At 35.8% G+C, this 16,285-nt stretch overlaps 1 protein-coding gene across 1 annotated transcript; it reads left to right on the top strand.

Moving 5' to 3' along the window:
* Positions 1–5,003: 5,003 nt before the first annotated feature.
* LOC148166878 (uncharacterized) lies at positions 5,004–5,537 on the top strand. The gene is made up of 2 exons (XM_088048112.1): positions 5,004–5,115; positions 5,164–5,537. The coding sequence occupies exons 1-2, from the start codon at positions 5,101–5,103 to the stop codon at positions 5,461–5,463; spliced, it is 315 nt and encodes a 104-aa protein (XP_087904238.1). The 5' UTR covers positions 5,004–5,100; the 3' UTR covers positions 5,464–5,537.
* Positions 5,538–16,285: the final 10,748 nt, after the last annotated feature.

The following is a 16,285-nucleotide window of genomic DNA, read 5'->3' as shown; positions in this document are numbered from 1 at the left end:
CATATAAAAACAACAATGATCTACAAGAATTGAAGAAGTCGTTAAATGAGATATTTTTGAGGAAGCGCCACTTGCGAAGGACTAACCTTGGCTCTTGGCTCTTGGATCAGTTGGAATTAGAGCAATAATCAATTACCATTAATTAAGAATGGATAGTTTCGTCCATTTCAGATTGTTTCCCTCGTCTTTTTTAGGTAAGCCAACAAACATGAATGAAACTAATGAAACTTTTTCACACTTTTTGCAAGAAGGAGGGAGAGTGTCGAGTTTGTGTTTTTTTATTTTATTAATACTCCTTTAGTTTAATTTGAGGGTATTGTTTTTTATCATTCTTCCTTATTCCTGCAAATGGTTTTGATTCAAAAATTGTAAGTTTTAAAAACAAAAGTTTAGCCCTCTGGTGAGAGGAGGCGTGAACTATCAACTTCGGCGTTATTCCGCTAGGTGGCTTTTATGGAAAAACTTCTCTCACTTTTCGGTGTAAATAAATACAATAAACTACTTAACTTGTTAATTTTAACCTCAGAAAAACGAATCTGAACTTTGATTTAAGATTTACGACTTTGTTAATATTTTATTTAATATTATTTATGGACTAAAGACTGTTGACGCATGTCCTAGCTTCTATGCTTCGTTGACAGATTGCTTGACGCGGGAAATTGAATTTTAAAATTTTTAATTTGCATTTTCTCAAAAAATCTTGCAGATAGCGAGGAACGGAGACCAAAAATGGATGTGGAAATGTCAAATTATGCCATGTGCATAGTTTCGTGTCGATCTGCGAACTTTCGCGTTTTTCGCCAAAAAAAGTTCAAAGACTAAACATCATGGATTTTTGGCGATTTCGACAAAAAATAAAATCTCTTTGAAACCGACTTTTTCCATCAATTTGGACCTCAGGAACAAGAATCCGTCAAAGATTTTTCGATCAGACGCTCCGTTAATGTTTTATTAATTTTTCAAACTTTTATTTGGTTTGCAGTTTTTCGATGAAAATTAAAGCAAGAAAATACTCTTTTTATTAATTTTGTCCTCAGGAGTAAGAATCTAAAGTCTGATTTAACATTCACGACTTGGTTACGATTCTATTAATTATTAAAAATTATTGTGTCTCTATCTTAACGTATGTCTTAACTTGACTATTTTGACAGCACACATTGAGGTTATGTTCATGATTTAACAAGAAACTACCAGAATTCTTTACTGTTTACTTTCTCGTTCTTCTGGGCATGGTAGCAAAGAAATTACACAAGTTAAGAAGTTCATTTGAAGCTATTTAGAGTTGGAGTTGATTTGCAACAAATTGATGGGTCTTTATTGAAATTTTTAAACGCAGGTAAGCTGAAAACTGTTTGAATTCCAGCCTTGAAATGTTTCGTGGTATTTCCAGGTTCCAACTTCATTACCAGAGTTTATTATTAAAGAGACTGAATCGATGGATGATACCCATAGCCTAAGATGTCGAAAAGGCGGTTGTCGTCGCTCAACGCTGAAGGACTCTGCAAGTTATTGCACAGAATTGAAGAAACCACCCATTCAGTGCTCCCAGAGTACAGTGAATTGATCCATCACGAAAAAGGTGCTGCTTTACTGCAATATGGATGAAAAAGGTTAAATTCAAAGTCAAATGTTCTTTTTCCAGTGGTTGAAGATGTCGTTCAGTGACTGGGAGATGTTTCAAGTGTTGCCTTATTGCATTGCGGGAGCACGAAGTTTGCAATGTTGAGTCTACGAGCAGAAAACGAGTATTCTCCTCTAGAGAAGAGCCAAAGGAACTCAACCAACGGAAACAGAGCATCATCGAGATGCAGTTGTCAAGAAAGAAAATATGTACTACAAAGGCTCTGAAGGTCATCTGGTGTCTTGTGAGCTATTTTGTGAAGTCAAGGAAACATCATTTATTGGTTTCTTGAAAACGCGAGATCTGTTTGTTCAGGAAGGATGGAAGGTTTGTTTGTTTTCTTTTCTCTCCATTCATGGTCTCACCTTAATCTCTTAGTTGCAGCTTAACACAACTTTGTTGTCTTTCCTGTTGGTCAAGAAGCAGGCGCAATTAAAAGCTTTGCCGTGAAGAAACAGCAATTGACTGCACAGAGTAAGAAGAGTTTTTCAGGTGAGATAAACAAACATGTTCTTGATGAAACTTTTTTACACTTCTTGCAGGAAGGAAGATGGTGGAAGGCGTGATATTACATCAACACTCAACTCAGGCATAGGAATGATGCCGAAGAGAGGATGCGAAATCTCGAGGTTTTAGAGGCTAAACAACTCCGGACTGACCGGACTATCCAGATACTTTGGGTGACAGTGCGGCGCGCGCGCGCGCGCGCTGTCGACTGAAGAGTCTGTTGATTTCGCTCAAGGATGGAATCGAAAGCGATCATTTCTGTGTCGAAGCTCTTCGAAATCGGGGAAGACTCAAAACCAAACACAAGTTTAGGTTTGTGGTTTTTCTTAAACTAATTTTGTTGATTTAGGAGAAAACGTTGCCAGAATTCGCCGACGAAATAAGAAAGTTGAAGGCGATGATCGTCAAACACGAAAACAGAATTCGAGCGTTGTTGTCTTATCATTTCTAAACAAGTGCTCAAATCGTTTGCAATTTTCGCTTCTACTTAATTATTATGTCATTTTTTATCACCCCAAAGTGGCTCTTTAATATATATTATCTACGATTGTTAAATGTCTAGTTATAGAAGATTATAATATTTTTATGAAACAAATTTTCGCGAAAATTCATGATTAAAAAAACAATGCCAAACTTCTCATATCGATATCTCGCTTGTTTTTTGGTGTAAACTTGCGTTATTATACATCATTTTACCCATCGGCCACGGTGGATTATTCCCACGGACATTTACCCATTGTTAATCCCATCCTGATCTGAAGGCTTTGGATCACATCCCTTTGGTCCGTCCAGAGGTCGATTCTCCACCCACATCTAGCCCTTAAGATCTTGTACTTGAAGTTGGTATGGTTCCTAGCCTTTTTCTTTTTGGCGAAGTCAGAAACGCAGCTGCTGGTGGTGCTGATGCTAGTGACAAGTTGTCACGTTCCAAATGTTGCAGGTGAAGCGAGAGTTCCACGACTTCCGATGCACGTGACGTTGACTCCGCGGAAGCTTAGCCCTTCTTCGTTTTCACCGGCCTCATCTTCAGTCTCTCTGCCTCTTCGTGGTCCTCACCGCCCAAACACGGTACAAGAAATTCACGGCTTTCATCCAAGTCGTCTTCTCGGTTCTAATCCTCCTGAAATCAACCCAGAAAACTGAAAAACGATATTAAAATCCGCTCGGTTTCGAACAGTTTTCGCACCATCTTCGATCACGCGAGCAGTCCGCGAAGAGTGCAGCTCGTTTTACAGCGCGATCAAATCGACAAGAGGTACAACTTGTACACGTTCGAAATCACCACGAAAGTGCAAGCGGGGATTTTAAGGGGGGACACTTTTCAACAACGAGGTGGGGGGTTCAAGGTACAAGTCGGGTTAGACGAAATCGGCTGTCTCGCTTGTAGTAACAACAATTTAACGACGGTCAAAAGACCGAAAGAAGCGAGATTTAATGTAAGGAGTGTAGTCGAGGCGGTTTTCAACGTCTTTCTAAGTCCTGTTGTAGTTTTTAAGTAGAAACTTTGTACTCATTAATTTATTCATGTTAATGTTCGTGTTATTAATAAATTTCTTTAAATTTGCCGGTTCTTATTTGGGCTGTGTGTGATTGGTTGAAAACTAAACAGGTTTCTTCGCGACTGATATTTGAAATTTAATCGAAACCTTCTTAAAACATTTTTTTTTATTAATTTAGACTTCAGGAACAAGATTCTGTACTCTAAAGTCGGATTCAAAACGTAATTATAAGTTTACTTAAAATTTGCAATGTAGATAGGCAACCAATTATACACACATTATGCATTCATTTTTCGGTGTAAATAAATACAATAAACTACTTAACTTGTTAATTTTAACCTCAGAAAAACGAATCAAAACTTTGATTTAAGATTTACGACTTTGTTAATATTTTATTTAATATTATTTATGGACTAAAGACTGTTGACGCATGTCCTAGCTTCTATGCTTCGTTGACAGATTGCTTGACGCGGGAAATTGAATTTTAAAATTTTTAATTTGCATTTTCTCAAAAAATCTCACAGATAGCGAGGAACGGAGACCAGAAATGGATGTAGAAATGTCAAATTATGCCATGTGCAAAGTTTCGTGTCGATCTGAAAACTTTCGTGTTTTTCGCCAAAAAAAGTTCAAAGGGGTTAATCCATGGATTTCGGCGATTTTGACAAAAAATAAAATCTCTTTGAAACCGACTTTTTCCATCAATTTGGACCTCAGGAACAAGAATCCGTCAAAGATTTTTCGATCCGACGCTCCGTTAATTTTTTATTAATTTTTGAAACTTTTATTTGGTTTGCAGTTTTTCGATGAAAATTAAAGCAAGAAAATACTCTTTTTATTAATTTTGTCCTCAGGAGTAAGAATCTGAAGTCTGATTTAACATTCACGACTTGGTTACGATTCTATTAATTATTTAAAAATGGTATTGTGTCTCTATCTTAACGTATGTCTTAACTTGAATATTTTGACAGCACACATTGAGGTTATGTTCATGATTTACTAAACTTATTTTCAGAGTACAACAAATGATTAACAACGATCCTGCTTGCACAAGAGACTACCAGAATTCTTTACTGTTTACTTTCTCGTTCTTCTGGGCATGGTAGCAAAGAAATTACACAAGTTAAGAAGTTCATTTGAAGCTATTTAGAGTTGGAGTTGATTTGCAACAAATTGATGGGTCTTTTTGAAATTTTTAAACGCAGGTAAGCTGAAAACTGTTTGAATTCCAGCCTTGAAATGTTTCGTGGTATTTCAGGTTCCAACTTCATTACCAGAGTTTATTATTAAGAGACTGAATCGATGGATGATACCCATAGCCTAAGATGTCGAAAAGGCGGTTGTCGTCGCTCAACGCTAAAGGACTCTGCAAGTTATTGCACAGAATTGAAGAAACCACCCATTCAGTGCTCCCAGAGAACAGTGAATTGATCAAGGAGCATAACATCATGAAAAAGGTGCTGCTTTACTGCAATGTGGATGAAAAAGGTTAAATTTAAACATGTTTTAAGTCAAAGTCAAATGTTCTTTTTCCAGTGGTTGAAGATGTCGTTCAGTGACTGGGAAATGTTCAGAGTGTTGCTGATTTCATTGCGGGAGCACGAAGTTTGCAACGTTTTCAAACCTGATGAGTCTACGAGCAAAAAACGAGTGTTTCTCCAGAGAAGGCTCAAAGGAACTCAACCAACGGAAACAAAGTATCATCGAGATGCAGTTGTCAAGAAAGAAAATACTACAAAGGCTCTGAAGGTCATCTGGTGTCTTGTCAGCTATTTTGTGAAGTCAAAGAAACATCAAGGAATGGAAGTTTATAGAGAATTTTTATTGGTTTTTTGAAAACGCGAGATCTGGAATTCTGGATGCATCGCTGCTTGTTTGAGGAAGGATGGAAGGTTTGTTTTCTTTTCTCTCCATTTATGGTTTTTGGCAAACTTGCGCTAGACGTTAACTGTTACCAATAAACATCCCTAGGGGCTGCTACCAACTTTAGACGAGTGCATTTGATGGTCACGTGCAGTAAAATTCGTAATTTTGGAATGCGGTTTGCGGCATCGTTTTTCTCGCGATTTTTTACATAAGAAATCGTTTTTAGATTTTCCAAAAGTCGAAATTAAACGTCGTTTTTACATTAAAAATAGTGATTGAAAATCACCCCAAAATGACCACTTCCAAACAGTTTTTGGTCAATGCTTTCTTTATTTCGTAGGTAAACTCAATAAATTTTGACTCATTTTACGCAGAATCTCACGCTGAATCCAAATCTGGAATTTAAATTCAGATCCGACAACAAATAACTGAGTTATGGCCGTTTGAATTTTTGGGTTGTCGCCAGATGGCCAAATTTTTGAAGGTTCCAAACAATTCATGCTCGATATCTCGAAAACTATTTCAGATATTGGAATGCGGTTTGCGGCATCGTTTTTCTCGCGATTTTTTACATAAGAAATCGTTTTTAGATTTTCCAAAAGTCGAAATTTGCAAATTTTTGCAAAAATTCATGACTAAAACTATGGCCAAACTTCTCATATCGATATCTCGCTTATTTTTTAGAGTAAACTCGAGTTATTATACATCAGTGAACGCAGAATTTTACGCAGATTCCAAATCTGGGATTTAAATTCAGATCCGACAACAAATAACCGAGTTATGGCCGATCAAAGTTTCGGATAGTTGATTTTCATTTTTTCTCATTTTTCCCAATTTTCAAAGTTAAATATCTCGGAAACTATTAGAGATATTGAGATGCGGTTTGCGCCATCGTTTTTCTCGGCTCATTTTACGTTAGAAAAAGTGCTTAAAAGCCCAAAATTGGATGGTCGATTTTTCGCGAAAAAAAATTGCGACTCAAACGATGAAAATTTTTATTTTTTTTTATTTTTGGCCATAACTCCTAAACCGTTTGTTTGATCGATCTCAAATTGAGCCAGTAGATAGATTTCGAGCTCCTCTTTCGAATGATATATAATACAAAGGTATTAAACGTCGTTTTTACATTAAAAATAGTGATTGAAAATCACCCCAAAATGACCACTTCCAAACAGTTTTTGGTCAATGCTTTCTTTATTTCTTGGGTAAACTCAATAAATTTTGACTCATTTTACGCAGAATCTCACGCTGAATCCAAATCTGGAATTTAAATTCAGATCCGACAACAAATAACTGAGTTATGGCCGTTTGAATTTTTGGGTTGTCGCCAAATGGCCAAATTTTTGAAGGTTCCAAACAATTCATGCTCGATATCTCGAAAACTATTTCAGATATTGGAATGCGGTTTGCGGCATCGTTTTTCTCGCGATTTTTTACATAAGAAATCGTTTTTAGATTTTCCAAAAGTCGAAATTTGCAAATTTTCGCAAAAATTCATGACTAAAACTATGGCCAAACTTCTCATATCGATATCTCGCTTATTTTTTAGAGTAAACTCGAGTTATTATACATCAGTGAACGCAGAATTTTACGCAGATTCCAAATCTGGGATTTAAATTCAGATCCGACAACAAATAACCGAGTTATGGCCGATCAAAGTTTCGGATAGTTGATTTTCATTTTTTCTCATTTTTCCCAATTTTCAAAGTTAAATATCTCGGAAACTATTAGAGATATTGAGATGCGGTTTGCGCCATCGTTTTTCTCGGCTCATTTTACGTTAGAAAAAGTGCTTAAAAGCCCAAAATTCGATAGTCGATTTTTCGCGAAAAAAAATTGCGACTCAAACGATGAAAATTTTTATTTTTTTTTATTTTTGGCCATAACTCCTAAACCGTTTGTTTGATCGATCTCAAATTGAGCCAGTAGATAGATTTCGAGCTCCTCTTTCGAATGATATATAATACAAAGGTATTAAACGTCGTTTTTACATTAAAAATAGTGATTGAAAATCACCCCAAAATGACCACTTCCAAACAGTTTTTGGTCAATGCTTTCTTTATTTCTTGGGTAAACTCAATAAATTTTGACTCATTTTACGCAGAATCTCACGCTGAATCCAAATCTGGAATTTAAATTCAGATCCGACAACAAATAACTGAGTTATGGCCGTTTGAATTTTTGGGTTGTCGCCAGATGGCCAAATTTTTGAAGGTTCCAAACAATTCATGCTCGATATCTCGAAAACTATTTCAGATATTGGAATGCGGTTTGCGGCATCGTTTTTCTCGCGATTTTTTACATAAGAAATCGTTTTTAGATTTTCCAAAAGTCGAAATTTGCAAATTTTCGCAAAAATTCATGACTAAAACTATGGCCAAACTTCTCATATCGATATCTCGCTTATTTTTTAGAGTAAACTTGAGTTATTATACATCAGTGAACGCAGAATTTTACGCAGATTGCAAATTTGGGATTTAAATTTAGTGTCTTTATGATGTCATGGCTTTTGTAGTATCAGAGGAAGATTAACACCTAAAACTATTTGGTTTGTTTTAGTCGGAAAAAGAAATGAGCACTGAAATGTCCGACAAGCTGGCTGCGGTTACATCAGCATATAAAAACAACAATGATCTACAAGAATTGAAGAAGTCGTTAAATGAGATATTTTTGAGGAAGCGCCACTTGCGAAGGACTAACCTTGGCTCTTGGCTCTTGGATCAGTTGGAATTAGAGCAATAATCAATTACCATTAATTAAGAATGGATAGTTTCGTCCATTTCAGATTGTTTCCCTCGTCTTTTTTAGGTAAGCCAACAAACATGAATGAAACTAATGAAACTTTTTCACACTTTTTGCAAGAAGGAGGGAGAGTGTCGAGTTTGTGTTTTTTTATTTTATTAATACTCCTTTAGTTTAATTTGAGGGTATTGTTTTTTATCATTCTTCCTTATTCCTGCAAATGGTTTTGATTCAAAAATTGTAAGTTTTAAAAACAAAAGTTTAGCCCTCTGGTGAGAGGAGGCGTGAACTATCAACTTCGGCGTTATTCCGCTAGGTGGCTTTTATGGAAAAACTTCTCTCACTTTTCGGTGTAAATAAATACAATAAACTACTTAACTTGTTAATTTTAACCTCAGAAAAACGAATCTGAACTTTGATTTAAGATTTACGACTTTGTTAATATTTTATTTAATATTATTTATGGACTAAAGACTGTTGACGCATGTCCTAGCTTCTATGCTTCGTTGACAGATTGCTTGACGCGGGAAATTGAATTTTAAAATTTTTAATTTGCATTTTCTCAAAAAATCTTGCAGATAGCGAGGAACGGAGACCAAAAATGGATGTGGAAATGTCAAATTATGCCATGTGCATAGTTTCGTGTCGATCTGCGAACTTTCGCGTTTTTCGCCAAAAAAAGTTCAAAGACTAAACATCATGGATTTTTGGCGATTTCGACAAAAAATAAAATCTCTTTGAAACCGACTTTTTCCATCAATTTGGACCTCAGGAACAAGAATCCGTCAAAGATTTTTCGATCAGACGCTCCGTTAATGTTTTATTAATTTTTCAAACTTTTATTTGGTTTGCAGTTTTTCGATGAAAATTAAAGCAAGAAAATACTCTTTTTATTAATTTTGTCCTCAGGAGTAAGAATCTAAAGTCTGATTTAACATTCACGACTTGGTTACGATTCTATTAATTATTAAAAATTATTGTGTCTCTATCTTAACGTATGTCTTAACTTGACTATTTTGACAGCACACATTGAGGTTATGTTCATGATTTAACAAGAAACTACCAGAATTCTTTACTGTTTACTTTCTCGTTCTTCTGGGCATGGTAGCAAAGAAATTACACAAGTTAAGAAGTTCATTTGAAGCTATTTAGAGTTGGAGTTGATTTGCAACAAATTGATGGGTCTTTATTGAAATTTTTAAACGCAGGTAAGCTGAAAACTGTTTGAATTCCAGCCTTGAAATGTTTCGTGGTATTTCCAGGTTCCAACTTCATTACCAGAGTTTATTATTAAAGAGACTGAATCGATGGATGATACCCATAGCCTAAGATGTCGAAAAGGCGGTTGTCGTCGCTCAACGCTGAAGGACTCTGCAAGTTATTGCACAGAATTGAAGAAACCACCCATTCAGTGCTCCCAGAGTACAGTGAATTGATCCATCACGAAAAAGGTGCTGCTTTACTGCAATATGGATGAAAAAGGTTAAATTCAAAGTCAAATGTTCTTTTTCCAGTGGTTGAAGATGTCGTTCAGTGACTGGGAGATGTTTCAAGTGTTGCCTTATTGCATTGCGGGAGCACGAAGTTTGCAATGTTGAGTCTACGAGCAGAAAACGAGTATTCTCCTCTAGAGAAGAGCCAAAGGAACTCAACCAACGGAAACAGAGCATCATCGAGATGCAGTTGTCAAGAAAGAAAATATGTACTACAAAGGCTCTGAAGGTCATCTGGTGTCTTGTGAGCTATTTTGTGAAGTCAAGGAAACATCATTTATTGGTTTCTTGAAAACGCGAGATCTGTTTGTTCAGGAAGGATGGAAGGTTTGTTTGTTTTCTTTTCTCTCCATTCATGGTCTCACCTTAATCTCTTAGTTGCAGCTTAACACAACTTTGTTGTCTTTCCTGTTGGTCAAGAAGCAGGCGCAATTAAAAGCTTTGCCGTGAAGAAACAGCAATTGACTGCACAGAGTAAGAAGAGTTTTTCAGGTGAGATAAACAAACATGTTCTTGATTAAACTTTTTTACACTTCTTGCAGGAAGGAAGATGGTGGAAGGCGTGATATTACATCAACACTCAACTCAGGCATAGGAATGATGCCGAAGAGAGGATGCGAAATCTCGAGGTTTTAGAGGCTAAACAACTCCGGACTGACCGGACTATCCAGATACTTTGGGTGACAGTGCGGCGCGCGCGCGCGCGCGCTGTCGACTGAAGAGTCTGTTGATTTCGCTCAAGGATGGAATCGAAAGCGATCATTTCTGTGTCGAAGCTCTTCGAAATCGGGGAAGACTCAAAACCAAACACAAGTTTAGGTTTGTGGTTTTTCTTAAACTAATTTTGTTGATTTAGGAGAAAACGTTGCCAGAATTCGCCGACGAAATAAGAAAGTTGAAGGCGATGATCGTCAAACACGAAAACAGAATTCGAGCGTTGTTGTCTTATCATTTCTAAACAAGTGCTCAAATCGTTTGCAATTTTCGCTTCTACTTAATTATTATGTCATTTTTTATCACCCCAAAGTGGCTCTTTAATATATATTATCTACGATTGTTAAATGTCTAGTTATAGAAGATTATAATATTTTTATGAAACAAATTTTCGCGAAAATTCATGATTAAAAAAACAATGCCAAACTTTTCATATCGATATCTCGCTTGTTTTTTGGTGTAAACTTGCGTTATTATACATCATTTTACCCATCGGCCACGGTGGATTATTCCCACGGACATTTACCCATTGTTAATCCCATCCTGATCTGAAGGCTTTGGATCACATCCCTTTGGTCCGTCCAGAGGTCGATTCTCCACCCACATCTAGCCCTTAAGATCTTGTACTTGAAGTTGGTATGGTTCCTAGCCTTTTTCTTTTTGGCGAAGTCAGAAACGCAGCTGCTGGTGGTGCTGATGCTAGTGACAAGTTGTCACGTTCCAAATGTTGCAGGTGAAGCGAGAGTTCCACGACTTCCGATGCACGTGACGTTGACTCCGCGGAAGCTTAGCCCTTCTTCGTTTTCACCGGCCTCATCTTCAGTCTCTCTGCCTCTTCGTGGTCCTCACCGCCCAAACACGGTACAAGAAATTCACGGCTTTCATCCAAGTCGTCTTCTCGGTTCTAATCCTCCTGAAATCAACCCAGAAAACTGAAAAACGATATTAAAATCCGCTCGGTTTCGAACAGTTTTCGCACCATCTTCGATCACGCAAGCAGTCCGCGAAGAGTGCAGCTCGTTTTACAGCGCGATCAAATCGACAAGAGGTACAACTTGTACACGTTCGAAATCACCACGAAAGTGCAAGCGGGGATTTTAAGGGGGGACACTTTTCAACAACGAGGTGGGGGGTTCAAGGTACAAGTCGGGTTAGACGAAATCGGCTGTCTCGCTTGTAGTAACAACAATTTAACGACGGTCAAAAGACCGAAAGAAGCGAGATTTAATGTAAGGAGTGTAGTCGAGGCGGTTTTCAACGTCTTTCTAAGTCCTGTTGTAGTTTTTAAGTAGAAACTTTGTACTCATTAATTTATTCATGTTAATGTTCGTGTTATTAATAAATTTCTTTAAATTTGCCGGTTCTTATTTGGGCTGTGTGTGATTGGTTGAAAACTAAACAGGTTTCTTCGCGACTGATATTTGAAATTTAATCGAAACCTTCTTAAAACATTTTTTTTTATTAATTTAGACTTCAGGAACAAGATTCTGTACTCTAAAGTCGGATTCAAAACGTAATTATAAGTTTACTTAAAATTTGCAATGTAGATAGGCAACCAATTATACACACATTATGCATTCATTTTTCGGTGTAAATAAATACAATAAACTACTTAACTTGTTAATTTTAACCTCAGAAAAACGAATCAAAACTTTGATTTAAGATTTACGACTTTGTTAATATTTTATTTAATATTATTTATGGACTAAAGACTGTTGACGCATGTCCTAGCTTCTATGCTTCGTTGACAGATTGCTTGACGCGGGAAATTGAATTTTAAAATTTTTAATTTGCATTTTCTCAAAAAATCTCACAGATAGCGAGGAACGGAGACCAGAATTCGATGTAGAAATGTCGAATTATGCCATGTGCAAAGTTTCGTGTCGATCTGAAAACTTTCGTGTTTTTCGCCAAAAAAAGTTCAAAGGAAAAATAAAAAAAGTTCAAAGTTCAAACCCATGGATTTTGGCGATTTTGACAAAAAATAAAATCTCTTTGAAACCGACTTTTTCCATCAATTTGGACCTCAGGAACAAGAATCCGTCAAAGATTTTTCGATCCGACGCTCCGTTAATTTTTTATTAATTTTTGAAACTTTTATTTGACTTGCATTTTTTCGATGAAAATTAAAGCAAGAAAATACTCTTTTTATTAATTTGGTCCTCAGGAGTAAGAATCTGAAGTCTGATTTAACATTCACGACTTGATTACGATTCTATTAATTATTTAAAATTATAGTGTCTAAACATAGGACAGGTATCTTAACGTATGTCCGAACTTGATTATTTTGACAGCACACAAACAGGTTATGTTCATGAATTTTAAAGTTAAATATCTCGGAAACTATTAGAGATATTGAGATGCGGTTTGCGCTATCGTTTTTCTCGGCTCATTTTACGTTAGAAAAAGTGCTTAAAAGCCCAAAATTCGATAGTCGATTTTTCGCGAAAAAAAATTGCGACTCAAACGAAAAAAATTTTTCAATTTTTTTATTTTTGACCATAACTCGTAAACCGTTTGTTCGATCGATCTCAAATTGGGCCAGTGGATAGATTTTGAGCTCCTCTTTCGACTGATATATAATTCAATGCTATTGAACGTCATTTTCATTTTGAAAACATTGATTGAAAATCACCCCAAAATGACCACTTCCAAACAGTTTTTCGTCAATGCTTTCTTTATTTCTTAGGTAAACTCAATAAATTTTGACTCATTTTACGCAGAATCTCACGCTGAATCCAAATCTGGAATTTAAATTCAGATCCGACAACAAATAACTGAGTTATGGCCGTTTGAATTTTTGGGTTGTCGCCAGATGGCCAAATTTTTGAAGGTTCCAAACAATTCATGCTCGATATCTCGAAAACTATTTCAGATATTGGAATGCGGTTTGCGGCATCGTTTTTCTCGCGATTTTTTACATAAGAAATCGTTTTTAGATTTTCCAAAAGTCGAAATTTGCAAATTTTCGCAAAAATTCATGACTAAATCTATGGCCAAATTTCTCATATCGATATCTCGCTTATTTTTTAGAGTAAACTCGAGTTATTATACATCAGTGAACGCAGAATTTTACGCAGATTCCAAATCTGGGATTTAAATTCAGATTCGACAACAAATAACTGAGTTATGGCCGATCAAAGTTTCGGATAGTTGATTTTCATTTTTTCGCATTTTTCCCAATTTTCAAAGTTAAATATCTCGGAAACTATTAGAGATATTGAGATGCGGTTTGCGCCATCGTTTTTCTCGGCTCATTTTACGTTAGAAAAAGTGCTTAAAAGCCCAAAATTCGATAGTCGATTTTTCGCGAAAAAAAATTGCGACTCAAACGATGAAAATTTTTATTTTTTTTTATTTTTGGGCATAACTCCTAAACCGTTTGTTTGATCGATCTCAAATTGGGCCAGTAGATAGATTTTGAGCTCCTCTTTCGACTGATATATAATTCAATGCTATTAAACGTCATTTTCATTTTGAAAACATTGATTGAAAATCACCCCAAAATGACCACTTCCAAACAGTTTTTGGTCAATGCTTTCTTTATTTCTTAGGTAAACTCAATAAATTTCGACTCATTTTACGCAGAATCTCACGCTGAATCCAAATCTGGAATTTAAATTCAGATCCGACAACAATTAACTGAGTTATGGCCGTTTGAATTTTTGGGTTGTCGCCAGATGGCCAAATTTTTGAAGGTTCCAAACAATTCATGCTCGATATCTCGAAAACTATTTCAGATATTGGAATGCGGTTTGCGGCATCGTTTTTCTCGCGATTTTTTACATAAGAAATCGTTTTTAGATTTTCCAAAAGTCGAAATTTGCAAATTTTCGCAAAAATTCATGACTAAAACTATGGCCAAACTTCTCATATCGATATCTCGCTTATTTTTTAGAGTAAACTCGAGTTATTATACATCAGTGAACGCAGAATTTTACGCAGATTCCAAATCTGGGATTTAAATTCACATCCGACAACAAATAACTGAGTTATGGCCGATCAAAGTTTCGGATAGTTGATTTTCATTTTTTCTCATTTTTCCCAATTTTCAAAGTTAAATATCTCGGAAACTATTAGAGATATTGAGATGCGGTTTGCGCCATCGTTTTTCTCGGCTCATTTTACGTTAGAAAAAGTGCTTAAAAGTCGAAAATTCGATAGTCGATTTTTCGCGAAAAAAAATTGCGACTCAAACGATGAAAATTTTTATTTTTTTTTATTTTTGACCATAACTCGTAAACCGTTTGTTTGATCGATCTCAAATTGGGCCAGTAGATAGATTTTGAGCTCCTCTTTCGACTGATATATAATTCAATGCTATTAAACGTCATTTTCATTTTGAAAACATTGATTGAAAATCACCCCAAAATGACCACTTCCAAACAGTTTTTGGTCAATGCTTTCTTTATTTCTTAGGTAAACTCAATAAATTTCGACTCATTTTACGCAGAATCTCACGCTGAATCCAAATCTGGAATTTAAATTCAGATCCGACAACAATTAACTGAGTTATGGCCGTTTGAATTTTTGGGTTGTCGCCAGATGGCCAAATTTTTGAAGGTTCCAAACAATTCATGCTCGATATCTCGAAAACTATTTCAGATATTGGAATGCGGTTTGCGGCATCGTTTTTCTCGCGATTTTTTACATAAGAAATCGTTTTTAGATTTTCCAAAAGTCGAAATTTGCAAATTTTCGCAAAAATTCATGACTAAAACTATGGCCAAACTTCTCATATCGATATCTCGCTTATTTTTTAGAGTAAACTCGAGTTATTATACATCAGTGAACGCAGAATTTTACGCAGATTCCAAATCTGGGATTTAAATTCACATCCGACAACAAATAACTGAGTTATGGCCGATCAAAGTTTCGGATAGTTGATTTTCATTTTTTCTCATTTTTCCCAATTTTCAAAGTTAAATATCTCGGAAACTATTAGAGATATTGAGATGCGGTTTGCGCCATCGTTTTTCTCGGCTCATTTTACGTTAGAAAAAGTGCTTAAAAGTCGAAAATTCGATAGTCGATTTTTCGCGAAAAAAAATTGCGACTCAAACGATGAAAATTTTTATTTTTTTTTATTTTTGACCATAACTCGTAAACCGTTTGTTTGGTCGATCTCAAATTGGGCCAGTGGATAGATTTTGAGCTCCTCTTTCGAATGATATATAATACAAAGGTATTAAACGTCGTTTTTACATTAAAAATAGTGATTGAAAATCACCCCAAAATGACCACTTCCAAACAGTTTTTGGTCAATGCTTTCTTTATTTCGTAGGTAAACTCAATAAATTTTGACTCATTTTACGCAGAATCTCACGCTGAATCCAAATCTGGAATTTAAATTCAGATCCGACAACAAATAACTGAGTTATGGCCGATTGAATTTTTGGGTTGTCGCCAGATGGCCAAATTTTTGAAGGTTCCAAACAATTCATGCTCGATATCTCGAAAACTATTTCAGATATTGGAATGCGGTTTGCGGCATCGTTTTTCTCGCGATTTTTTACATAAGAAATCGTTTTTAGATTTTCCAAAAGTCGAAATTTGCAAATTTTCGCAAAAATTCATGACTAAAACTATGGCCAAACTTCTCATATCGATATCTCGCTTATTTTTTAGAGTAAACTCGAGTTATTATACATCAGTGAACGCAGAATTTTACGCAGATTCCAAATCTGGGATTTAAATTCACATCCGACAACAAATAACTGAGTTATGGCCGATCAAAGTTTCGGATAGTTGATTTTCATTTTTTCTCATTTTTCCCAATTTTCAAAGTTAAATATCTCGGAAACTATTAGAGATATTGAGATGCGGTTTGCGCCATCGTTTTT

This window comes from Gnatocerus cornutus, chromosome 10, assembly GCF_029298725.1.
Source record: "Gnatocerus cornutus isolate USDA-ARS CGAHR chromosome 10, icGnaCorn1.1, whole genome shotgun sequence".
NCBI lineage: Eukaryota > Metazoa > Arthropoda > Insecta > Coleoptera > Tenebrionidae > Gnatocerus > Gnatocerus cornutus.
Note: the sequence above shows the minus strand (reverse complement) of the source record. Positions and strands in the feature narration are given on the sequence as shown.